Raw genomic sequence first — 24399 nt, 5'->3', positions numbered from 1 at the left:
AAGAATCTGCCTGCCAATGCAGGGGACACAGATTCGAGCCCTGGTCCAGGAAGATCCCACATGCCGCAGAGCAACTAAGCCCGTGCGCCACAACTACTGAGCCTGAGCTCTAGAGCCCGCGAGCCACAACTACTGAGCCCACGAGCCACAACTACTGAGCCCGCATGCCACAACTATTGAAGCCCTCGCGCCTAGAGCCCGTGCTCTGAAACAAGAGAAGCCACTGCAATGAGAAGCCGCGCACCGCAACAAAGGGAAGCCCCCGCTCGCCACGACTAGGGAAAAGCCCGCGTGCAGCAACGAAGACCCAACACAGCCGAAAAAAAAAAAAAGTGCACACTGGGGAGCCCTAATTCTACAGGGTGTTGATAAATGCTAGGGGAAATTAAGTTTACATAAAGTGAACCCGGTTTCTCTATTGAAGGACTTCTCAGAGCCTTTAATATTCTCAGGTGTGCACTGCAAAGGCCTCAGGGGGATCTACAGCACGTGACATTTCCTAAACTTATTTGAACACAAATCCTCTCTTGGCAGAGGAACTACAGGCTAGGGGCTGTTCCACATTTCACTCAGTAAAATTTCCTTTCTTGATCTACCCAACTGTAAAATGGGGGCACTTGGCCTCATTTTCCTACAGCTCAAAAGAGACCTGGACTGCCATCAACCCATCAACCCACGTTCTAAAGAGAAACGCTGCATCCCTTCCCATAGCCCCACTGGACGTTGGACCAGGGCAGCCATATTTGTACCAGGTAACCAGACCCCCCAGCCAGAGTGGCCTAGATCAGGGATGGACAGCTGATGGCATCAGATTCTCTTCCCATCTGGTCCTGAGGGGCTCTGCGTGTGGTCTGATGATGGATGGCCACGTAGGCAAGAACCTGGTGAGTGGTAGGTGGGGTGGGGAGGGACAAGCAACCACAGGAGAGGGAGGTCCTTAGAGGCAGAGGGAATGGTCTCCTTGGCTTATGCCCACATGACTGGACTTCTGTCCCCAGCAGCCAAGCCTGCCCTGGCTGAGGCATGAGTCCTGGTGTCTGTCATCGGCATCTGTGCAGCCATGAGCCCAGGGCTAAGCAGGGCACACATACCTTCTAGGTCAGCCAGCAGAGTCCTGGCTCCTGTGACAGTCACCATGGCAGCCTGGACAGATGAGGAAGCCCGGGTCAGGGCAGCTCTGGCTTCCCGGTGCAGCTGGAGAGAGAAGAGAGAGGCTGCTCAGGTGGTGCTGGAGGTGTGCTGGGCAGAGAGGGGTCAGGTGGGCACCAAACCCACATGTACAAGGTCCCAAAACATCACCAAAACTCTGACACTGAATTATGCTGTTTACCAGGAACATCTGATTTGTTTTATTATACCAATATTAAACCTTGAATATCACTCCCAAGAAGTTACCTGTCTCACAAAAGCTCAGAGGAAAACTGGAACCTAAGGACTAAAAGAAAGATGGACAACTGAAAATTTCTTGTCAGAATGCTGCTGCATCTCAGCCAGAGGATGTGAAGTAGTGAATCTGTTTATTGTACAACTTTTAGTCATAGAAAATTAGTTTCTTCCCCATTGCCACTAAAAAAGGCTGGATACTTAAAGAATACGGGTTTGATGGATGAATAGACACACAAAATGTGGTGTATCCACATAATGGAATATTATTCAGCCATGAAAGGGAACTACGATGTGGATGAACCTGGAAAATATTATGGTAAGTGAAAGCAGCCAGACACAAAAGGTCACGTACGGCACGATTCCATTTATATGAAATGTCTGAAATAGGTAAATCCATAGAGGCAGAAAGCAGATGGGCAGTCGCCAGGAGCTGGGGGGAGGGAGGAATGAAGAATGACTGCTTAATGGGTATAAGCAGTCACCCTTTGGGGTGATGAATGTTTTGCAACTAGACAGAGGTGGTGCTTGCACAACATTGGGAATGTGCTAAATGCCACTGTGTTGTACACTTTCAAATGGGTAATTTTATGTGATGTGAATTTCAATCCATCAATCATGCGGGGTTTAAAAAATTTTTTTTGGTAAAGTCTTTATTGAATTTGTTACAGTACTGCTTCTGTTTTATGCTTTGGTTTTTTTGGCTGCGAGGCATGTGGGATCTTACCTCCTCGATCAGGGATGGAACCTGCATACCCTGCATTGGAAGGAGAAGTCTTAACTACTGGACCGCCAGGGAAGTCGCAATCATGTGGGTTTGAAGAGCCACCAGATGCTGCCCTGGGAGCCCTTGTGTCTTAAGTCTTACTCCAAATGCCTAGCAGGATGGGAGAGGAAGGTGGGAGGCACTGTGTTGGGGCACTGCGCACTGGGGTCTGGTCCTGACTCTGCTGTGGCTTCATCTGTGCCCCAGACCAGGGTGATGGACTAAATCAATGGGTACCACCCCAGGGGGCCCTGACACAGCACAGCTCTCCCAGTATGTGACAGGCACCAGGCCCAGCTGTTTGGATGCAGGCAACAGTTTTCTGCCTTATTTCTTGTCTTTAAAAGGAAAATAAAGATGGATACAGGGGACTTCCCTGGCGGTCCAGAGGTTAAGACTCTGCACTTCCACTGTACGGGGCACGGGTTTGATCCTTGGTCGGGGAACTAAGATCTTCCGTGCCCCACCCCCCCCAAAAAAAAGATGGCTACGGGATAAGCCACTTCTGGGATTTGAATAAGGTCTGTAGATTAGCTCATTGTATTATATCATGTTGGTTTCCTTATTTTGATCCTTGTAAGGTGGTTGGGTAAAACATTAACAGAAGGAGAATCTGTGTGAAGGGTATATGGGACTTCTTTGTGTTTTCTTCACAACCTCTATCTAAGTCTAGATGAAAAGATGAAAAGTTAAAAAAAAAACAACAGTTGAAGGGGTGCTTATACTTTAATAGGTTGGAAACCACTGGCTGGGGCTCAATTCACCCCATAATTCTTGAATTTCCTGATTATTTAGCCTTGCCTCCCCTCCTGGGCTGTAAATGCCAAACAGTGGGGTTTAGCACTAGAGCAACATATGTGCTCGCTAAACTATCTGGCAAGTGAACTAATGAATGCAAGAATAAGTGAATGAGACCCATCCCACCTGTAATTAACACTGAGTAAGGGTGGTGGGCGTGGCTCTGTCTGTCTGTCCATCCTGCCTCCTCTCACACCTTTACTCCTTCTCGGGAAATCAGGACCTCCTGCCTTGGCACGAGTTGAGGTTCTCTAGAATTTGGGGGAAGGCACTGGAGGGGTAGGAAGAACTACTTCTGGTCTTTGCCCTTCCCTCCCCCTGCAACCCCTGAGCCCAGATCATGCCTGGGGCAGCCCCAACCTTCTCCAGGTGCTGCCTCAAAGGACAAGAGCCCACCTGCATAAGGGGCTCCGTCTTGTGCAGCACGGCCTGGGCGGTGGCCTGGAGGGCCCGGGCAGCCTCGGTGACCATGCGCTCTCTCGATGTGACCGTCTTCTCCAGGGCCTGCACCTTCAGGCCCAGGGTCCTGGCCTGGGACTTCTGAGGCTGCCGGGAGATGGAGGGCTCAGACAAGGCCTGATGGGAAGGTCCGAGGGGCAGGTCCTCTACTGGGTGGGAGAAGCCCAGGGGCAGGGACCGTGGGGGGCAGGGTTGCACGTGGACCCTAAGAAGCAGAAGGGCCAGGGCGAGAGAAGCCAGACTGGGGAAGCTGTCACTTGAGGTTTGATTCCAGCCCCGGCAATTTCTAGAAGCGCAGACTCAGGCAACCCAACTGACCTCCCTGACCTGCGTTTCCTTCCCCAGGCTCACAATCCTTTAGCTGAAACCTTGGGGCCGGACGTACTTCTGAATTCAGAATTTCCTGTGGGGACTGCTTATTACCTAATGCCCTCAGCAGTATCTGGGGCAGTGCTCAGGGCCAAACATGTCACTACCTACATTTTCCTTCACACACAGCGGGAGGATCAAACACCCTGAGTAAACAGCCTGGGAGCAGTCAGTCCTGGGCAGGCTGGGCCCCAGATGCATTTCTATAAGTTTAGTCTTTTTTTTAAAAAGTTTAGCTCCCAAGTTTTGGAATTTCAGGATTACTGAGAAGACTTGATGAGCTGATTTATCCAGAGGTGAGGAGCATAGGGTGACGGGCACATAGGGGATGAGGGCATTACTCACGAATCCCCTCCCGCCCCTCATGGATGCTGCCCTGAAATAACCAAATGGGTGAGCTCTAGCCAAAAGACAGACAAAGTAACCGAGGCACAGGGATGGGAAGTCCTTTGCCAAGGTCACAGAGCTAGAGTGGCGGAGCTGGGATTTGGCCCCATGTCCGTCTGGTGTCATTGCCAATGCCACTATGATGAAGGAGAGGCCTCGGCCTTGATATTATCATTATAATCAACAACAAAGATTGGCTGAGATCTTTTAATCAACTGCCAGAGAGTTAGAAATAAGCCACGTCCTCTGCCTCTGCCTGGGCCGCACTGGTTTCCCAGCTGCCACATTCTCCCTCACAACCACCGCGTGCAGAGCTCCAAGGACAGCTGAGCTGACCGGTGCTGCAGGGGCAGCCGGTAAGGCCAGACGCTGGGCTGCATCTGCGCCGACTTGCTGCACGGCGGCCAGCACCCTCTCAGCTTCAGGCAGCACCTCTGCCACGGCCGTGCCCAGCGCCCTCTGGGCCGCGTGTACCTCCTGGTACCTGGGAGGAGACAGAGGCAGGATGGCCCAGGCACAGGATGTAGGCCATCCCTCCCCATTGCTGTCCCGGCCCCCCCATTGGAGCCCCCGGTTGAAGGGGCTCTGGCAACTTCTCGGGCAGAACCGCCGTCTGAGGAGTTGGTACCCAGCAGCTGGCCTCGGAAACTGGCCGCTGCTCGGCAGCTGTCTAACGAATGGGAAAGGCAGCCGAGGGACTGCATTCTTGTTTCCTCATTCACTTAATTCAATCACGCTTTTCTGAAGGAGCTCCCGCTTGGTTTCCACTTGAGAATCACATGTTTTGCAAATGTTTGGCTCCTCTGGATGAATCATGAAGAGGAAAATGCCTGGTGTTGTTGGAGGGATAGCGGCCCAGGCCCTGAAGCCCTTGAGTGACCTTGGGCATGTTGCTCTCCAGGTAAATGGAGACCTCTGGGCTGCTTGACTGTTCTGGGGCCCTTTTTCCCTGAAATGCTGTAATCAATCAACTAGGACAGCTTTCCTGTCCAGCTGTCCACACCCTGCCCCACCCAGCTCCCCCTACCATGGGTACTGCTGGACCCCCCCCACCCAGGGTGCCTCCCATCCCTCATCCCTTTACAGAGAGCCAGCCCCCCTGCCCCTGGGAGTGGGCCATGTGATCCACCCAGCCATACCGATTGGCTCAGGACTGGCCACCTAACCCAAGCTGGGCCAATCAGATTCTCTCATCTAGGAAATCCACTTGGGCTCAGTGAGACGTTGGTGGGTCTCCGCTGACCCTCTGAATGAGCTGGATACAAGGGGGCCACCCACAGCAGAGAAGCAGAGGCCAAGGAGAAAGCTGGTGCCTGAGAGGAGCTCCCCAGGGGTCTGGGGAGGGGCAGGGGCCCGAGGATGAGCTGATCTGGGCCCTCCTTGTTTAGGTTCTCATTCCTTCTCTCCAGAGGCTGAGCTGCAGCCCGGCATGAGTGGGTTCCTCTAACGCACCACCAAGCAGGCCCAAGACCCTAGGCATCGCACCCCGCCCCAAAGAACATCAGGACTCAAGGGAAGGAAGCCGGTTCCGGAACCAGCGGCCTCTGACCAGGCCCTGCCAGCTTCAGGAAGCCAACCCAAGCTCCTACCCACACCTGGGAGGTCTCCTCACCTGTCCTCTAGCTCCTGCTGGGCCTCCAGGGCTGTTCTCCCCTGCACCAGACTCCAGAGAAGCGCATAACTGCTGTTGGAGGTGAGCAGGGCCCTCCGAGCAGTGGTCTCAATCCTGGTGGTGGTGTCCCTGTGACTGTATGACAATACCCGCCCGACCATCACCAGGAGCTGACACAGAAGGGGGCCTGGGCCCAATCCCCACGCCCCCGCCACCGCATGGGCCTCTTGCTGTCCCAAAGAGAGTACAGCCACGGGTGCCAGGCTCCTCTCCTCCCTCTGCCTGACACACAATGAAGACTGATGGGAAGGGGACGCAGGCCCCTGTTTCTGTTATATAGGGTTTATGCCTGTTGGCCTGGCATAATAAATAATAGGGCCTTTTATCACACATAAAATCTCAGCTTGGACAATAAATTATATGGTTACCCTAATAAAGAGAGCATAGAAAAGACAGCCTGGGTTTGAACCTGGCTCTATCACTTCTAACCCCGTGTCCTTAAGCAAGTCACTTTACTTCTCTGAGTCTCTTTTCTCATCTGTAAAATGGGTCTACAGTCCCTAAAGTACAGCTAAAGGGACAAATTGCTTCAGAGCTTGTGTCTTTAGGATCTTAAGCTGCTTCTTAAAAGTAGTGGATGAAACAACCCAAATGTCCATCAACGGATGACCGGATAAACAAAATGTGGCATATTCGTACAATGGAATATTATTTGGTTGTAAAAAAGAATAAAGTACTGATATATGGTACAATATGCATGAACCTTGAAAATATTATGCTATATGAAAGAAGCCAGATACAAAAGACCATGTGTATGATTCCATTTATATGAAATGTCCAGATTGGCAAATCTATAGAGACGGAAAGTAGATCAGTGGTTACCAGGGGCTGAGGAGGGTGAGGAGGAATGGGGAGTGATGCCTAATGGGTACTTGTTTCTGGGGTAAGGAAAATGTTCTAAAACTGATTGCGGAGATGGTTGCACAATTCTGTGCATATTCTGTGCAATTCTGTGAATATACTGAAAACCACTGAATGGTACTTTAACTGGTTGACTTGCATGGCATGTGAATTATATCTCAGTAAAGCTGTTATTAAAAAAAGCCAGCAAAGGCTCTCAGATGCCTTCAGTCGACCAATGTCGGCAGACCCTGACCCCTGCATCTCATGCCATCCTTGCACACCTCTCCTTCCCATGGCAATGACACTTCAGCTCTGTACTCAAGTGATTCCAACTCCCGGGGTGGGGATACCTATGGGGCTGGCCCTGACCCTGGAAGCCCCCAGCAGAAGGGCTGGGCTCCCTTCATGGTTGTGTGGCCAGGACCTCACCATGCTCCCGGGGCATTGGGGCTCACCTCCTGGCGAGGGTACGGGCCTCTATGGCCAGGTGGCTCCAGTTGGTCGGCTGGCCGAGCCCTTCCTGAGGAATCGCCTTTAGAGAAGAGAGAGAAATAGGAGGAAACTGATGGTCCATCCCTGAAAGGCAGGGCCCACATCTGGCTAAATTGTTGGGCAGACCTGGGCCATGCCACTTATTTCATAAACGCTCAGAGCCAGCTACAAAGTCAGCATCCAGGGGGTGGAGCCCTAGAGCTTGGAAATAACAGTAACGACGCCTACCACTTGCTGGGCATTCACTGTCTACTTGGAATACGACTCGTTCTTTGCAAATATTATCTCACTGAATCGGCAGAGGAGGCACTGTGTGACCGCTATTTTGCAGATGAGAAAACTGAGCCTCCCAAAGCAGGGGGCAGGGGCATGCCCCAGGCTCAGTAGAGGGGAGGAGTTGGGGAGGGGTCCCCTGGGGTACCAGAGATGCAAGGATGGTGGCTGCATGCAGAATCTCCTCTTCTGAGGACTCCAGCACCGCCTCTAGGTCTGCCAGCTGGACGCAGGTCTTCTCAGCTCTGGCCTGGGCACAGCGGGCATTCCTGCTCAGTGCCTGCAGCTGCTCTCGGGCAGCCTTCACAGCACCCTCAAGGCCTGTCACCTGCTCCAGGAAGTCTTCCTGGGCCCCTGCAGAAAGCCCAGAGTCCAGGAGTCACAGAGCAGTCGAGATTTCACAATAAAGCCTGCACCTTCAAGGGGCCCCATCTGTGTCCTCTACTCCTCCTGGGCACAGCTTGACTCCATCACCAGGCCTGAGCACTGGTTCCAAAGGAAAGGCCTCCCCATTTTACAGATTCGAAGGCTGAGGCCCAGAGATGGCAAATCATGACCCAAGGTTCCCCAAACAGGAAGTCAGCCACAGAGGATGGGCTGGAAGGAATCCAGGCCTTCTAGATCCACAGCGAACAATTCCTGAACCTGAGACAGCAGTAAAACCCGCCTTGAGTCAGCTCTGTAATTCGTAGCGTGGCTCAGTGTGGGCGTTTTAATGCACAGCATCTGATAGCTCCCTATTTTGTTAGTCTTGCTCACCTATGGCTGCTACAGGAGTACAGGTGCTTGTGAACACGAAATTTAACAAAATAAGCAATTCATGCTTGATGCTCCTAAATTTCAGTGTCCCAGGGACAAATTCCACGTGGACTTAATGACAATCTTTTTTCTTATTTACCCATTTATTTTCTATGCTGGGGATACAGCAGTGGGCAAAACGGCCAACAGTCAAAGACAGCAGGAACTTTACCTGTTCAGCACCTGGGACAGCGCCCCAATGATTATTTGTTGAGTGACTGACTCAACGAATAAACGCAGCCCTGTCCTCACTGAGCTTATGGGTACAGTCTAGGTGGCGCAGGGGGCATGGGGACCGAGGCTATAGTCAGAGGCTGATGTTAATAAAGCTACAGAATACAACTGGGTGAGGGATATTGAAAGAGAGGTCCGTGGGATAACAGGACTGCATAGCAGGAGGAACTCACTTAGTTGGGGAGGTCAGACAGGCTCTCCCAGCAAGTGAGTTCTCCTAGGGGTGAACCCGACTGAGGTCAGACTGAAGGGCTCCAAAGGGGGCATCTGACCAGCCAGCCCCTTCCCCTTGCCTCCCAGTCTCCCACTCTGCTCTCCCACTGTACCTTGCAGCAGGGGGTGGCCCTGGTAGACGTCCCCCCGTGGGGCCTCTCCCTGTAGAATGTCCAGTGGTCCCCTGCCACAGTTTGACCCCTGCAGCCACCCTTCCATCAGGGTCAGTCTGGCCTTCAGCTTGGCAGCCTGGAGGGGTCAGGGAAGGAATGGTGTGTGAGGCTGGTGGCCTAAAGTCCTGCTTGGAAACCTCTGCCTGGTCTGCCCGCCCCGAGCATTGCCTTCTCCAATCCTACCCTGGGCCCCAAAGCTAAGGACACACCGGACCTCTGACCAACTGTGCCCACCCTGTCCTCGGAGCTGTCCCTTCCCTTCTCATACCCACAGCACCTGCTGGCATTCAGCCGACCACACCTCTGCCCTACTGAGGGAGGGATGGGAAGGGAAGCCCCAGGACGATTTCTGTCTGTTTTGCTATGTTCCCAGGACTTGGCACAGAGCAGGCATGTGACCCTTGCAGGCTGAGTGAGTGTGCTTTGCAACGACTCCTAGCCCCATTCTTTCAATCATATGAACAATACATGCATTTATGGAGCACTTGCTAGGAGCCAGGTATGAGCGACCGCTGGCCACGCACCAGCTCACCTTCACCTTGTAACCACCCTAAGGGGCAGGGGATACAGGTCCCGAGCCCACGCCTTGATTCCAAAGTCCAAAATGCTCTGAAAACCTGCAAAGCTTTCCATTCCTTATTGGGTGGCAAAATCAGGTTGAAAAAACCCTGCACTCATCTAGAAAAAAACTGCTCTGAACAAGGCTACTTATGATCTTTATTTACCCCCTTGGTGTGACTATTCACCTGTTTCCCTGCAGACGTATCACTGGGTTTGGTTAGGGGGCTGGCCCAGGCACCGCTGGGAGTGGTACCTAATATTCAGCACACACCATCCTATCTTTCTGCAGAACCATCACTGGTTTCAGGTAAGGGGCTGCAGGCCTGAACTATTTCATTTTGGAGTAGGAGAGACACACTGAAACTTACCAAGGCTGTCACCTGCCTGGGCATGTGACAACTAACAGGGTTGGTGGGGAGGGTAGCGGAACCCCAGAAGTCATGCTCCTGACCCCTGCACGACACCACCTCCCTGCTTGAAATACTACTCGTGTCCCATAATGGGCATTGCCCTCCTCCTGACCCTCCTTCAAAGGGCCTTCTGTGGTCTCGTCCCCATTGAACTTGAGAAAGTGTGAGACCTCGGCCTGGGTGGTCGGGAAGGACATGCCGCAGGAGCCACCTTTCTCCTGTCCGCTCAGGAGCCAGGGAAGGGCAGAGGTGGGGCTGGGCCAGGTGGCTGGGTGGGCACAAGAAGGAGGTGGCCGGTGGTCCCTGAAGGCCTGAGAGCTGTGGGTAAGTGGGCATTTCCCGGTGCCCAGCACAGAGCTGGTGCTCACTGGGGGCATGAAATGAGCAGAAGGTGCAGCGGCCCTGGGCAGGGCCTGGATGGGGAGGGCTCACCTCCTTCTTCACCAGGGCGTAGCAGGACGGGCACTCCTGGCAGTGTGTGCCGCCGGCCGTGAGGAAGAAGTTGTCCTGGCAGAGGTCACACTTGTAGCCCACAAAGCCGGGCTTGCACACACACGTGCTGTTCTCATGACATTGGGCCGAGGCGGCGCCCAGCGGGGAGCACCTGCAGGCTGGGGAGGGGGGCCGGGGCAGACGGCGCTGGGTGCCCTGATGGCCACCCCACACTGGAACCCCCAGGTCCCCTGCACCCTTGCACCTGACTGCTCCAGACCCCGTGGGCAGCTCAGGTACATTCCTGGGTCCTTCCTGGGAGACTGATTCAGAAGGTTGGAGGTGATGACTGAGGGCCTGAGTTATTTCAGTGCCCCTGGGATCTGAGGGACCAGTCAGGTTTAGGACTGCCACGCAGTCTAACTGTACAAATGAGGCCCAGAGAGGTGACCCGATGGCCCCAGGCACACAGGAATTTAGCAGTGGAGTCTAGGACTAGATTCTTGGCCTCCTATGCTGTCTTCTGCTCTGCTCACTCACTCCATGTTCCCACGGCTGCTCTAAGAAAACCTGCCCCGTATCTGATCTCTCTCCTGCTGCATGGCCATCTTCCCCCCTGGTCCTCTTTCCTAGAAGCCTCATTCTCTAGGCAGCCTGGGAAGGACCCGGCTTCCTTACCCCGGCAGCCCTTGATGGAGAAGCCGAAGAAACCCAGCTGGCATCTGTCACAGGCCTGGCCCTCGACGCCTGGACGGCAGGGGCACTGCCCGGTCTTGGGGTGGCACTGGTCCTCCTGGGAGCCCAGCGGGTGGCACTTGCAGCTACGATAAGGGAAGGGACCCAGGTCTGAGTCCAGCTCTGGGCCACTCCCAGCCCGACCTCTGCCGGCTAGGGCTGGTGATCACGCCCTCTGTTGACAAGGCCCCACCTCTGTGTCTGCACATGTCAAACAGCTTCCCTCAAGCTGTGCCCTGGAAAGCACAGTCTCATAAAATGCTCCCCCCACCCCAAAAAAAGGTATGGGGACATATATACATTTGGACTATACCCTTCAGTTGGAAAGTCACAATGCAATTAGCATATTAAAGGCCTGAGAAGTCTGGTCAGGAAGAAACCTGTTTGCTTCACTGGGCATTTCCCTGGAGTTCTCCACTGCTCCGTAAAGATGGTATCTAAGCTGCTGCCGTGGCCCAAAAGGTCACAGAGTGACGGAGTTACCGAGAAGGGAATCAGAGACCAAACCAGCCCCTGCCCACCTGGACATCCCTTAGGGCTGCTCTTGGCCCGCATCCTGGGTTGGCAGGGCCATGAATCTGACCCCCAAGGGACCGTCCCTTTGTCCCCCTTCAGTGCAGGGCACAGTGTACCTGGCAGTGGGCCTGGGATGACACCTGCCAAGCCAGGCCCCTCTCTGGAGGCTCCCTGGCGACTTCTTCCCTCCTGGAGAAACACCCAGGGGAAGGGCACCCACAGCCTCACCCCACCCACCTCCGGCAGCCCCTGCCAGGCTGGAGGTCGTAGAAGCCAGGGCTGCAGTGGCCACAGTCCCGTCCGGTCACGTGAGGCAGGCAGGCGCACTGGCCGGTCACTGGGTCACAGGGTCCCTGCTCACTGACTGAGCCCTTCTGGTTGCAGCTGCAGGCTGGGGGTGGGAGCAGGAAAGCGTGTTGGGGAGCCATGCCGATCATCTGTTCAACCTTTGGGGACCCAGGAGAGGCAGAGAAGATGGGGAGCCCACAGAGATGACTCACATTCAGCTCAGACTCCTAAGCAGTCTCTGAAAAAAGGTTCTAGGGCTGGGCTTAAGTCTCAGCCCATTTTCTATGTCCTTGGAGAGACAGCCCAGAATAGTCGTGGTGGCAGATGGCCCTTCTGAGCCTGCCCTGAGTCCCCACAGGCTGGAGAGAAGGCCAGAAACTTGGTTGGGGGTTAGGGGCAGACCTCTGTTCCCACTGTTTTGGGTCACTTGTCTCTGCTCTCCTGGGCCCCATAAAACCAGAGGCTGACAGGTGCTGCAAGGAGCAGGGGCTCAGGAGCACGTGAGTTTGGGGCAAATGCTGAGCTTCTCCCTGCAGCACTTCTGGAAGCCTCCCACGAGCTCATGCACGCTGTGGCCCTCTGAGAGGGCACAGAGGGCTGAGCATCTCGGTGGGGAGGCACGGCCTGACAGGAAGCCCAGGGGCAGGACAAACATGATGAGTGGCACAGGCCATCTGGGACAGTCTTGCATGCCAACTGTGGAGCGTGAGATAAGTGCTGAATTATCCGGGCAAGAAAAAAAAAAAAAATCACAGGGTCAGAGTTGATCAGATCCCAAGGCTGAAAGACCTCGGAGAAGAGCAAACCCTTACACTTTCTTGACAAGGCAACAGGGAAGGTGAGTAACCTGCCTAAGGTTGCACAGCCTTGCAGAGCAGCCAGCTGGATCTGGTGGAGAAGGGGCCCACCACGCCCCACCCTGTGGGTCTGGGAGGGGGGCACTCACGCATGCATTTGTCTGCGGGCCGAGGGGACAGGGCGCTCCCGTAGAAGCCTTCCTGACAGCTCTCACAGTGGGCACCTGTCGTGTTGTGTAGGCATCGCAGGCAGAGGCCGGACAGGGGGTCACAGTTGCCCACTGCGTTGGGGTCGACGTTCCCACTGCACTGACACAGCTGGCAGGGCTGGGGGGCCCCAGAGAGCCCCAGCGGGTCCCCAAAAAAGCCATCGTCACAGATCTCACAGCGCCACCCTGGGAAAGGAAAAACCTTGTGTGATAGAGGAACCCAGCCCGCTGGGTCCCTGAGGGATGAGGCCGGGCACGAACCAAAGTGAGCTCCCTCAAGTCTCCTTGTGGAGCAGAGCAGGGGCTCTGGGGTCAGTCTGACCTGGGGCCAGGGCCCAGCTGGGCCATTAGCAGGCTGTGTGGTCTTAAGCAAGTCACTGTGCCTCTCTGAACTTGGGCTCCTTGTCTGCAGAGTGGGGACAATAATGGCAGCTACCTCAAAGGACTGTTGAGAAGGTTTGGTGAGATCACTTGTGCAAAGCACTTAGCACAGATCCTGGCACATGGCTGGTGCTCAACAGTAGTGGCTGTTGTCACCCATTCACCATCATCACCCTCCTCGTCATCCTGTCATCACCCACATTCTCCTCATCATCACCAGTCTCTTCATCAGCGCCTTGACCATCATCTTCATCATGATCGTCATCACCGCCTTTGTCGACGTCATCTTCATCTTGCTCATCTTTGTCATCATTATCATCCATCATCTTCATCATTATTGCCATCATCTTGATGATTATCTTCATCATCATCACCTTCATCATCATCTTCATCACCATCTTGATCTTCATCATTAGCATCAACTTGATTACCTTCATCATCTTCATCATCGTCTTCCTTGTCTCCATCTTCAACATCACTGTCACCCTCTTCTTCACCCTTCTGTCCCTCATCCTCTCCCCCGTCTCCCTCCCTCAGCTGTGGTTGCTTTTTCGTTTGTGGTTTCTGACCCCTTTGCCTTTTCTGCTTCTCATGGTTTCTGAACTCCATTTGGACTGTTTATTTCATACTCCCACCTTGCTTCCTGGGTTTGATCTGGGGCTGCTGCTTTATCTTCCAGCCCCAGGGTTACTGTGAGTCTCAAAAAAGATGGTGTGTGAGGAGGCCTTTGGAGGGTCATGGCCTGGGAGATTCACTCTGAACGCAGATGGGGCATGAAAGAACACACTTGTACCATGAGCTTCATGCAGTGGCAGATCATTCTTGGTAAATACACCTTCCTCTCTGTGTATATCTGCATGAAACAGACGACTGGGGGCACTCTGGGGGTGGCAGGATGATGGGCATCTTAAGCTGTCTTCTTGCTTGTATGCACATTCATGTTCCTCTTTACACTTTTACAAACAGTTTACATTGTTACAATGAGTATTACTAATTTATAATTTAAAAAATAGCTACTGTCGTGGTGAAAAATAGTTGTGGGCTCCCTGCGTCCTCAAAGTTCATTGGTCCAGTCGAAATCAAGTTAATGCGACTAAAGGCAGGCAACCTTGAACTCGGAGAGGAGGAATACTAAGGAAGAGATGAAAAAAAAAGAGAGAAAAGGAAGGAAAAGAAAAATCTGAATGTAGTTCAAGGTAGAGGCTAGTGTCTGGCTTTGAGACTCTGAAATAGAAATGAAGTAAGAGGGGGGAATTCAATGATTAGGACTCCACGCTCTCACTGCAGAGGGCCTGGGTTCAATCCCTGGTCAGGGAACTAAGATCCCGCAAGCTGCGCAGCGCGGCCAAAAAAACAAGTAAGACGGGCAAACACCATTTTGAAGAATGTGGTCTCCATAGTTAACCTGCCATCCACCTGGGACCAAGTGAGGACAGCTCCCAGGTAGGAGGCAGCTGCAAGGGTTCAGGATGGTAGACAAGTGAGGCAGGCAGGGATCAGGACTTGACCCTGGTCAGTCCCAGCTCAGACTGTCTGGGTGAGTTCTCTGCTCAGACTGCCTGGGTGAGGGCTTTGGCAGGACCTGAAAGATGCTGGTGTGATAAAGATAGGAACTGGTACAAAGCCCCAGGGCCTAACGTCGACCCCAGGCAGCCTTCCCAGGGTTCCCTCTGTGGACAGCAGTGCCTTGCTCCCCCGAAACCCTCCCTTGGGTAACTTCTCTAAGTGTCCCCCCTCTCACTGAGTGGGATCCCCTCGTGTTGCAGACCAGAGGAAGCCACAGGCAGGGAGCCAGAAGATATGGGGAAGTTTATGGAAACAGAGGGGCATCATGATGGCAGGGGGCAGGGTCCTGTGGTGGGACCTCACTCCCTCAGTTCTTGGGACCCCTGCTCTGGGGCATCTCCCCAGCCCTGCTAGCCGTCAGGGAGCTGCTTTCAGAGTGGTCCCAACAAAGCAGGCATCTGACAGGACCGAGGTAATGGGCTGTCCTGATGCAGTCACAGGTACTAGATGTAGAACCAGATGTCTGGGAACCCTGGAACATTATGCCAAGTGAAACAAGCCAGACACAGGGCTTCCCTGGTGGCGCAGTGGTTAAGAATCGCCTGCCAATGCAGGGGACACAGGTTCGAGCCCCGGTCCAGGAAGATCCCACGTGCTGAGGAGCAACTAAGCCTGTGTGCCATAGCTATTGAGCTTGCGCTCTATAGCCTGCGAGCCACAACTACTGAGACTGCATGCCACAACTACTGAAGCCCACGCACCTAGAGCCCGTGCTCCGCAACAGGAGAAGCCACTGCAATGAGAAGCCCGCGCACTGCAATGAAAAGTAGCCCCTGCTCGCCGCAACTAGAGAAAGCCCGCATGCAGCAACAAAGACCCAACGCAGCAAGAAAGGAAGGAAGGAAGGAAGAAACAAAGAAGCTAGACACAAAAGGACAAACACCGTCTGAGTCCACTTACATGAGGTACCCAGAATAGTCAAATTCAGAGACAGAAACTAGAATGGTGGATGGCAGGGGCTGTGAGGAGGGAGAACTATTAAACAATAATTTAATGGGTGTGAAGTTTCTATTTAGGATGATTAAAAAAAATTCCGTGGATGGATGGTGGTGATGGTTGCACAACATTGTGAATGTACTTAAGGCCAGTGAATTGTACACTTTAAAAGTGGTTAAAATGGCAAATTTTGTGTTATGTGTATTTTGCCAAAATTAAAAAACATCAATAATGGCATATACCGAAAAACCATTGAACTGTACACTTTAAATGGGTGAATCATAGGGTATGTGAATAATATCTCAATAAAGCTGTTTTTTTTAAAAAAAATCAGCTGCCTAGGATGACTCTGAGTCCTGGACCGGGAATGAGGAACAGGCAGAGGGCTGGGGATGGGGACACTTCTGCTTCAGACATTTATCTGGTGACAGTTTAAAATTTTATGTATGTATGTATTTATTTATTTATTTGATGCACCATGTGGCTTGCAGGATCTTAGTTCCCCGACCAGGGATCGAACCCAGGCCCACAGCAGTGAAAGCCCCGCGTCCTAACCCCTGGATTGTCAGGGAATTACCATGACGACATTTTTTTAAAGCTGAAAGTTCAATCAGAGGTTTTCCACCTTAACTATGTAAAAGAATCAGCCAGGAAACTTGATAAGAATACGGATTCCAGAACTCTGTCTTAAGCTACTAAACCAGGCTCTGCGGGGCCAGGACCGGACATGAGGATTTCCAAAATCCCACGTGGTATGTTCAGTGGCCCAAGTTCTGACAGGAACCCATTCAGCCCAGGGCCCTGGCTATGAGGCTATGAGACTCAGTGTCCCCAGAGGTCAGGCCTGTCACCCCTAAGCGGGGCCCTCCGTCATCTGTCACACTCCAGACCCAGGACTCACTCCTGGAGGCCCGGCAGAGGCAGGGCCCCAGGGCATGAGCCACTCACCTCTCTGGCCCGGGGGGCAGTGGGTACACACCACCTCTCTGCTCTCTGGGATGGTCACACAGGCCGACTGTCCAGGGCACGGACAGGGCTGGCAGTCATCGGCTTGGCCTGTGAAGGGGTTGCCGTAGAAACCTGGCAAGCAGTGCTCACAGGACGGGCCCTCGGTGTGGTGGCCGCATAGGCAGATCCCTGAGGGGCAAGACAAGCACCTGGTCACCACTGCCTGAGCCCAGACACTCCAGCGACAGCAGGCAGGCTTCTGGCCGTGGGGGCCACAGAGCACGTCCCAGGCAGAAAAGGGGTGGGGACACTTCCAAGGTGGAGGCAGCATAGCCCAGGGATGAAGCGTCCACCCCAGGTTCACATCCACCACTTACTGACCGTGTGAACCTGGGCACCCCTGTGCCTCAACGTCCTCACCTGCAAAATGGGCATAAATGGCTCTGACCTCAAAAGGTTTTCATCAGGATTCAATGAGGCCATGCAGTCAAAGTGCCCTGCACAGTCTCTCGCACACAATTATTATTACTGTCGTCATTATTATTTTGTATTCCAAAACCTGTAACCGAACCAGCTGATGATACAGCTAGCATTTGCTGTCACGGTTTTCCTTTTCTTCTTCCTCTGTGTCCTCTTTTTCCTTTTAATTGAAGCCTCCGTGTCCTCTTAACTTCAGGGACAGTGACACAGATCCAGGATTCTGGCCTTGACATGAGGCCCCCGTTTAGGGGGTCTATGGGTTTCCAGAGGTTTCCTGGTCTCATAGAACAGAACCCCCGTCTCTGCCCACTGGTTTCTAATGAAGGGGATTCTGCAAACCCCCTTCTCCAGCCCCACAGCATCTGGAGTCTTCTCAGAGCCACTGCCAGGGACTAAGGGAGGAGCCTGGCCGAGAAGGGGTTAAGCAAGACCAGCACTTCCCAGAGGCCCCCAGCAGCACCCAGCAGGGACTGAGGGGAACAGGAGGGGAGGGGACGCAGGGCGGACAGGCAGAGCAGGGGTGGCATCCAGGGGGAGCTGTCACACCTGCCCTGCTTTCCGCTGGTCCCTGTCTCGGCCCAGCACCCACACGCTCACTACCCCTCCTCCCATCCAGGGTGGACAGCAGTGGCTGCTGTGCCCATTTTACAGATGAGGACTCGCCCAAATGGAGCTGGAGGTCACGCCAAGGCAAGGGGCTCCGAGGGATGACAAACCAGTCCCATCTCATGCGACAACTCTCCTGGAGCCCTGCATAGAAGGACTATGAGGTCTCATCTGGCTCAATTAGTGATGCCTGCCATGGGCACAAGAAGTGGGGAGGCCCCTCATGTCGCCGGTGCATGCCCACCCTGGCTGGCCTGTTCATTCTCAGGTTACTGTGCTTTGTCAGCGGAGAAAAGGCATTCCCTTTTCAGAGACCCCAGCAGCTCCAGGAGAGCAGCAGGGCACTGACCCTCCCACCTCCTGTGCGAGGGACCAGCGTCCAGCCCCTGTCAGGCGTCTCCTGCTCAGTGACTGTGGGCGAGGTCTTTCCCCAGGTTTCCTCTGCTACAAGTGGGGATGAATAGCTGGTACTGAATTTGTGGGAAGAGTAGCTCTGCCACCTATTGGCCGTGCAGCCTCCCTGCACCTTAGGTCCTTCACCGGTACGACGGGACAGGAATGGTCCCGACACCGCCAGGGGTTTTTGCAGGATTCAATGACATAGCATATAAAAAGGTGCCTAGCACTTGGAGGGACTCGAGGACACCGTTTTATCGGTATTGTTTTCCGTGATCACTTACATGCTCATAGCTGACCCCGTGCAGGTCAGTACTCATCTCGCTGTTCTGTGTGCCCAGGTGGCCTTGCGGGGGTGGGGGAGATGCAGGGAGACTCACCTGTGTTGGGGTCACAGGTGCCATGCTGGTTACAGGTGCAGGGAACACAGCTGGCATAGGGACCCCCCAGTGGTGTCTCCCTCTTGTATCCCAGAGCACAGGACTCACAGAACTGGCCCGTGTAGCCCCTGGGACATGAGCAAGTCTCCACCCAGGAGGCTGGGGGAGAGAGCCCCCGCCGGGCCGATGTGAGCCGGACCTCAGTCAGGAACACTGGGCCTGCAGATCGAGGAGAGAGAGAAGGAGAGAGTTCCATGCACATGTTTCTCCCCCAAACCTTCCTATTCACGTATGTAAAAGGCAAAGGGTTATTGGCCCACGTATACAAAGGCAGTCCATGGATCCCTTACAATGTTTAAAAAACAGACCAAGGGCAAAGGAAAAAATAGGTAATTTTCAGAAGGAGAAATAGATATGGCTGGGAATTTTACAGAAAGACATTCACTCTCACTGGTTATTAAAGACGTGTACATTTAAAGACTGCTATCATTCACGACCCTCAGATTGGTGAGCATTTTACAGATCAGTGACAGTGGAGGATGTGGGTGTGGGGAACTCAGGCACGGGACTGTGGGAATACAAATCACGAGGTCCTGCTCCTAGCAACAGGGGAGTAGCTCCTATCAGACCAAGCTTCCCACAGAAAACAACTAGAAACTTGGGACAAAATATAAAAACTATCTGTAAACGCTGGCGGAAAACCAGAGCAGGTAAATAGGGGAGGAGAGTAGACACTGTCATCAGAATATAGATTGGCACAGCCTTGCTGAAGCAAAATTTGATAGCATGTGTCAAAATGTAAAATGTACACTCTTTGACCTAACGTTTCCGTTTTGAGGAATTTGTCCTAAAGACACACTTGCACGAGGATAAAAGACCTTTATACGAAGCTGTTCCCTGCAGCGCTGCTGGCAGCGGTGAAAAGCTGGAAACCACTTCAACACCTATGAATAGGGGGATGGGTAAAACTTTACGGAGCACCTCTACCACGGAGTGATACGCGGTGGACATAGAGAGCCAGCCTTTTCTATGTGTAAGGCAAGTAACAACCTCCAGGATGCACCGTTAGCTGAAAAAAGCAAGTGGCACATCATTATACTGTGGGATCACATTTCTGTATTAAAAAAATACCAATGTAAGTACATGCACACAGAAAGGTCTGGAGTGATACACCCCAGAACGTTACCAGTGGGCAGAGGAGGTTTGGGGGGTGGGGTGAGATGAGTATCAGTACATCCACGTGCGTCTCCAGTTCACACCCAGCACGGGCCTGGCCTAAGTAGATGCTTTGTAAACATCTGTTAACTGACGGCTGAGTGAGTGACAGAAGGAAGTTCTGGAAGCTGCTGGAAAGAGTAAAAATGAAATTCCTGCAAGGGGTGTCTGGGGAGCAGGGAGTACTGGCAAGGATGATGGGGATGAAGGCAATTAAACCACAGCCCCAAAGAGGAGGAAGGTCTGGGGCTGGAGGGGGCTGGGTTACAACCCCCAAGCCTTGGACTCAAAGGGGCCCCAGGAAAAGCTGGCCATCTAAGCCAGGGGTTCTCAAAAGGAGCAAATCACCCTCCTAGAAGCAGGGACTGTTTGGAATTCATGTGGTTATTTTAAAATATCATTTACTTTCCTTTTATTTATTCTGTGTACTACAGTTAGAATATTATACTGTTTTTTCAAAATTGTGTCTAGGTTATAATATCTGTGAATTTCATTTCCAGATAGTAAAAGGGGTGCTGTATATGAAAGATCTGTTCTAAAAAGGGGCATGGAGGATCCCTGGTCTAGGCACATACAGGTACGGGGTGGGGAGGAGAGAAAGTACATTAAGGAAAAAGGGAGGAACCAGGAAGAGTCAGAGGACCATCAGGGCAATCACCCAGTGACCAGGATGGGAGGTGGTGAGAAGTCCCGGTTGAAGTTGTGATGACTTAGCTGGCTGGTTGAGAGGGTTTAGAAACCAGGCTTTCTCTAGGTGCAACACCTCCGATCACCAGCAGGGGGAAGCGATCCCCTGTGGCCAGCACCAACCTAGGGCCCTCTAGAGTCCAACCTCCTGGCAGTGGCGGACTCTGCCGTGGTGCGACCATACCAGGTTCTTGGCTGCCTTGCGGCCAAGCACCCGTCCCTTAGAGCTGCCCATCCTCAGGCCCCTCACCTGTCCAGCCCCTGCCTCTGTTCTCAGCACCCACTCCTGCTGCCCTTACTGGTTATATGAACTTGGGCAAGTGTCCCAACCTCTCTGAGCCTCAGACTCCTTCGTGGTAAAGTGGGGACGGTGACCACCTGCTGTGAGGACTCAACAAGGCTATGCACGAAAGAGCCCGGGGGCCTGGCTGGTTTGGGGGCTGGGGGTGTCCCTATCATGACTAACCGGAAGGGCTGGCGCTGTGGCCGCTGGCTTGGATGTGCAGAGCACTCAGATTGGTGAGCAGCCGCTGGAAGTGGAAGGGGGGCAGCGGAGGGTCCACGTCCTCGGAGGTCTCTTGCAACCTGGCAGGGGGAGGGGGTCAAAGCAGAACCTGAGGCCCGGGGCAGGTGGTGCCAGGAAGCCTCCAGCAGGAGTGGGGAGGGCGGGAGCCCCCAGACCCCGGGGAACCAAGTGTGCCTGGACCTCAGGGACCACCCCGACTGCTCGACCCCATCTCTCAGGACAGAGCAGGACACTTACAGGAACTTGAGCTGGACCTCCCCCGGCTGCCTGGCGTCCAGGGGGCTGGGCGAGCTGGAATGCCGCAGAGTCAAGGTCAGACCCGCCCCTTCCAGCCTCAGCCTCGCAGGGATGGGGGAGCCCCTGGGGGGGACCCGGAATGTCAGTGTGAGGGGCTGCCCATAGCTGAGCCGCTGGTCTCCCAGGAACTTCTCTGAAGACAAGAGAGGGCAGCTTTGACGGTCTTCACTTAATTAGCTGGATTTTACATGTCTACACTGATTTTATTGGCAATTAAACCTTCAAAAGATAAAACTACAAAATCAAAGGGTCCCTGCACAGAAGATGCTGAGAGTGGCCCACTCATACCTCCGCAGACAGGGCTGGCTTCCTGGGCATGTGACCCTGGCAGTTACCTGGGGCCCCATGCCTGGCTTAATGCTCTGCTGTCACTATCTTGACACTCTTAAGACTTCTATCTTGGACCTTGGGTTTTGTAAGTGAAGTGCCATGGGACAAGGGAGTCTATACAGGAGCAGAGGAGAAACTCACAGTATGCAAGGCGGTGGCACCTGCCTGCCCGTTCACGCAGCGCTCATGACGCCCGACACCCCGTGAGCTCAGAATCCCTAGGGACCCGCATCCATGGCATTTAGTGAGGCTCAAAGCGAGTACCAGGCAAGCGTGTTACACGTGTGACTAAGTAGGGGCACTGACAGCCCCCAAGGGCCACACTTTCCATGGGAATCAGAACTTGCTTCCAGTGGAAAGAAGGCAGATGCACAAAGGACCAAGGGGCCTTATCATAGCCTGTCTTACTTTGTCATTTCTCTGAATTAGCCAAGTGCTTAGGCGTAAAGTCATGACACAGAAGGAAAGGGACCAAAAGACACCCCATCCTTCCTCCCTTCAGGCCCTCTGTACTCACGAGAGTGTTTGTTGAATGTGTGCGTAAAAAGAAGTGAAATAAAAACGGCTGAGTTCGCCCACCACCTGCCCTGCCCACTGCAATGTGCCCAGCACACCCAGCAGAGAACCCAGCAAACACTTTTTGAGTGAGTAACTCCTTAAATTCGTTGACAAAGCAGCGAGGGAACAGAGCGTGTTTTCTGCTCTCGGGCTTCTGAACTTGGAACACCTGCCCCAGGAGGGGACCCGAGGACCCCACGTCCTTTGCTTCCTGGCTGCAGGGCACATGGGTGCTGCATCCACACAGCTGCTCAGATGTCTGAGTGCCACCTCTCTAGCCCTTCTTGCATAGAGAGGGAAAGGGCAGGACTGGGTGAAGGGAGCCAGTGGACCCCAGATCTGGCCACAGTGGAGCTAAGAGTGGGCTCCAGGCTCCTGGTCTGATACAGTTTCCAGGAGACCAAAGCTGCCCTAGTTGGTGGGGAGTGGTTCAGAATAATCTAGAACTTCTTGCTTCTACAGGAATGCCATGGCCCCGGGCATGGGGGTGCGGTGGCCTGGCGGGGTGAGACACTGATGGGAAACGCGCAGGGATTGTGTGGGGTGCGACAGTGGCCTGAGGGAGCCCTGGGTGGCAAGGCTGTGATGAGGAAGCAGAGGCTGAGGGGCACGTGGTCGGCAGGAAAATGGCCCCCAAAAGTGTCCAGGTCCTGATCCCTGGAATCTGTGAATATGTTGTGCTGCATGGCGGGGGCAATTAAGGTTGCGGTGGAATTAAGGTTGTTAATCAGCCGGACCTTAAAGTAGAGAGATTATTTTAGATTATCCAGCTGGGCCCAATGTAATCACAAGGGTCCTTCAAAGATGGGAGAGGAAGGCAGAAGAGGTGGTGTCAGGAAGATGCAACATGAGAAAGATTTGACCGGCTTTGAAGGAGGAGGAAGCAGAGGGATGCAGGCCGCCTGGAGAAGCTGGAAAAGGCCAGGGAACGGATTCTCCCCCAGAGCCTCCCCCAGAAGGAGCACAGCCCAGCCGACACCGCGATTTCAGCCCAGCAAGCCCCGTTTTCGACTTCCGACCTCTAGAACAATAAAGAGAATACATCTGCGTTGCTTTTAGCCACTACGTTGGTGGTAATCTGTGGCAGCAGCTGCAGGAAATGAACACGGGCAGCCCTGCCCCTGCCTGTGGCGGCAGGTACCTGGTGCTGTGAGCTCCTCGTCCTCTGGGTCCAGGAGAAGCCCCCTCGGGCTCCATTGCGCAGGATGCTCTGGGCCCCCCACGCTTCTGGTCCGCCAGCCCTCGGCTCCTGGACAGCAAACACACACGCCCCTGTGAGGCCCTGCAGGGTGGCCTCTGCCCCGTCCCACTTCACACCCTTTCCCGGGTCCCAAGGGCGACCCCCAGAGGCCTGAGTGCAGCCTGAAACACCAGGACCCAGGGAGGGGAGAGACTGTTCTAGAGACAGGCGGGGGCGGGGGGGGGTGATGAGAGCCGGCTGGTGCTAGCAAACGCTCCGTGCCCAGAGCCAGGCAGCTTGGATCCCCATTCCAGGTCAGGACGGGGGTCTTGGGGTGGGAGGTGGCTCCAGAAGGAGCTAGGAGGCTCAGAGACCCGGCTCTGTTGGGGCACAGTCAGACCTCTGGGCCTGCCCTGCCCCTTCCGTGGGCGTTTTTTGTTTTTGTTTTTAATATATATTTATTTATTTGGCTGCGCCGGGTCTTAACTGTGGCGCACCGGATCTTTAGTTGCAGCATGTAGGCTCTTAGTTTCAGCATGCAGGATCTAGTTCCCTGACTAGGGATCGAACCTGGGCCCCCTGCATTGGGAGCATGGAGTCTTAACCACTGGACCACCAGGGAAGTCCCCTTCACTGGGCTTTGAGCACATGATGAGGACATGAGGACAGCCCGGAGACCCCATTGTGGGCCGTCTCTAACGAGACTGGACTTGACCTCGTCTTCAGGTCTTTAGAGGATTTCCTCGCCCGTGACCTCACCACCCCGTCCTTCCAGGTGTGTGTGCCACGAGCCCCACTGCACCCAGGGAGGCCACCTGGTTAGGAAGTGGCCAGGTCAGGGTGGGACCCCAGTCCCAGTTCAGTCCACCCTCCCTCTGGTGATGGCAGCACACCAGGCACAGTCGGGCACAGAGCAAGTGACCTCCAGAGGGCGCTCTCCAGGGGGGCAGCTGGAGAATAGGGTGGAGGCCCAACACCTGGGGCACCCAAGGGGTGAGGAGGGAGGGATGAAGAAACAGAAAGAGGTCAGAAAGGGGAAGTCCGGGGCTCCTCCGTGCTAGACTAGGCTCTGCCCCTTTGCTGGCTCTGTGACCCTGGGCAAGTT

At 53.9% G+C, this 24399-nt stretch overlaps 1 protein-coding gene across 1 annotated transcript in view; it reads right to left on the bottom strand.

Moving 5' to 3' along the window:
- Window positions 1-24399, bottom strand: part of LAMC3 (laminin subunit gamma 3) — a 61145-nt gene that overhangs the window by 6499 nt on the left and 30247 nt on the right. Inside the window, exons 9-24 of the mRNA XM_036854195.1 lie at window positions 23256-23363; window positions 21167-21359; window positions 20870-20988; window positions 18502-18720; window positions 16640-16828; window positions 12749-12994; window positions 11752-11905; window positions 10942-11084; window positions 10264-10442; window positions 8801-8936; window positions 7591-7796; window positions 7133-7209; window positions 5775-5909; window positions 4499-4646; window positions 3344-3493; window positions 1092-1194 (exon numbers count right to left, since the gene is read on the bottom strand). Coding sequence (XP_036710090.1) covers window positions 1092-1194; window positions 3344-3493; window positions 4499-4646; window positions 5775-5909; window positions 7133-7209; window positions 7591-7796; window positions 8801-8936; window positions 10264-10442; window positions 10942-11084; window positions 11752-11905; window positions 12749-12994; window positions 16640-16828; window positions 18502-18720; window positions 20870-20988; window positions 21167-21359; window positions 23256-23363 — 2505 coding nt within the window. The remainder of the gene's footprint in view (window positions 1-1091; window positions 1195-3343; window positions 3494-4498; window positions 4647-5774; window positions 5910-7132; window positions 7210-7590; window positions 7797-8800; window positions 8937-10263; window positions 10443-10941; window positions 11085-11751; window positions 11906-12748; window positions 12995-16639; window positions 16829-18501; window positions 18721-20869; window positions 20989-21166; window positions 21360-23255; window positions 23364-24399) is intronic.

This window comes from Balaenoptera musculus, chromosome 6 (assembly GCF_009873245.2).
Source record: "Balaenoptera musculus isolate JJ_BM4_2016_0621 chromosome 6, mBalMus1.pri.v3, whole genome shotgun sequence".
Lineage (NCBI taxonomy): Eukaryota > Metazoa > Chordata > Mammalia > Artiodactyla > Balaenopteridae > Balaenoptera > Balaenoptera musculus.
This window is presented reverse-complemented; position numbering and strand designations above follow the sequence as displayed.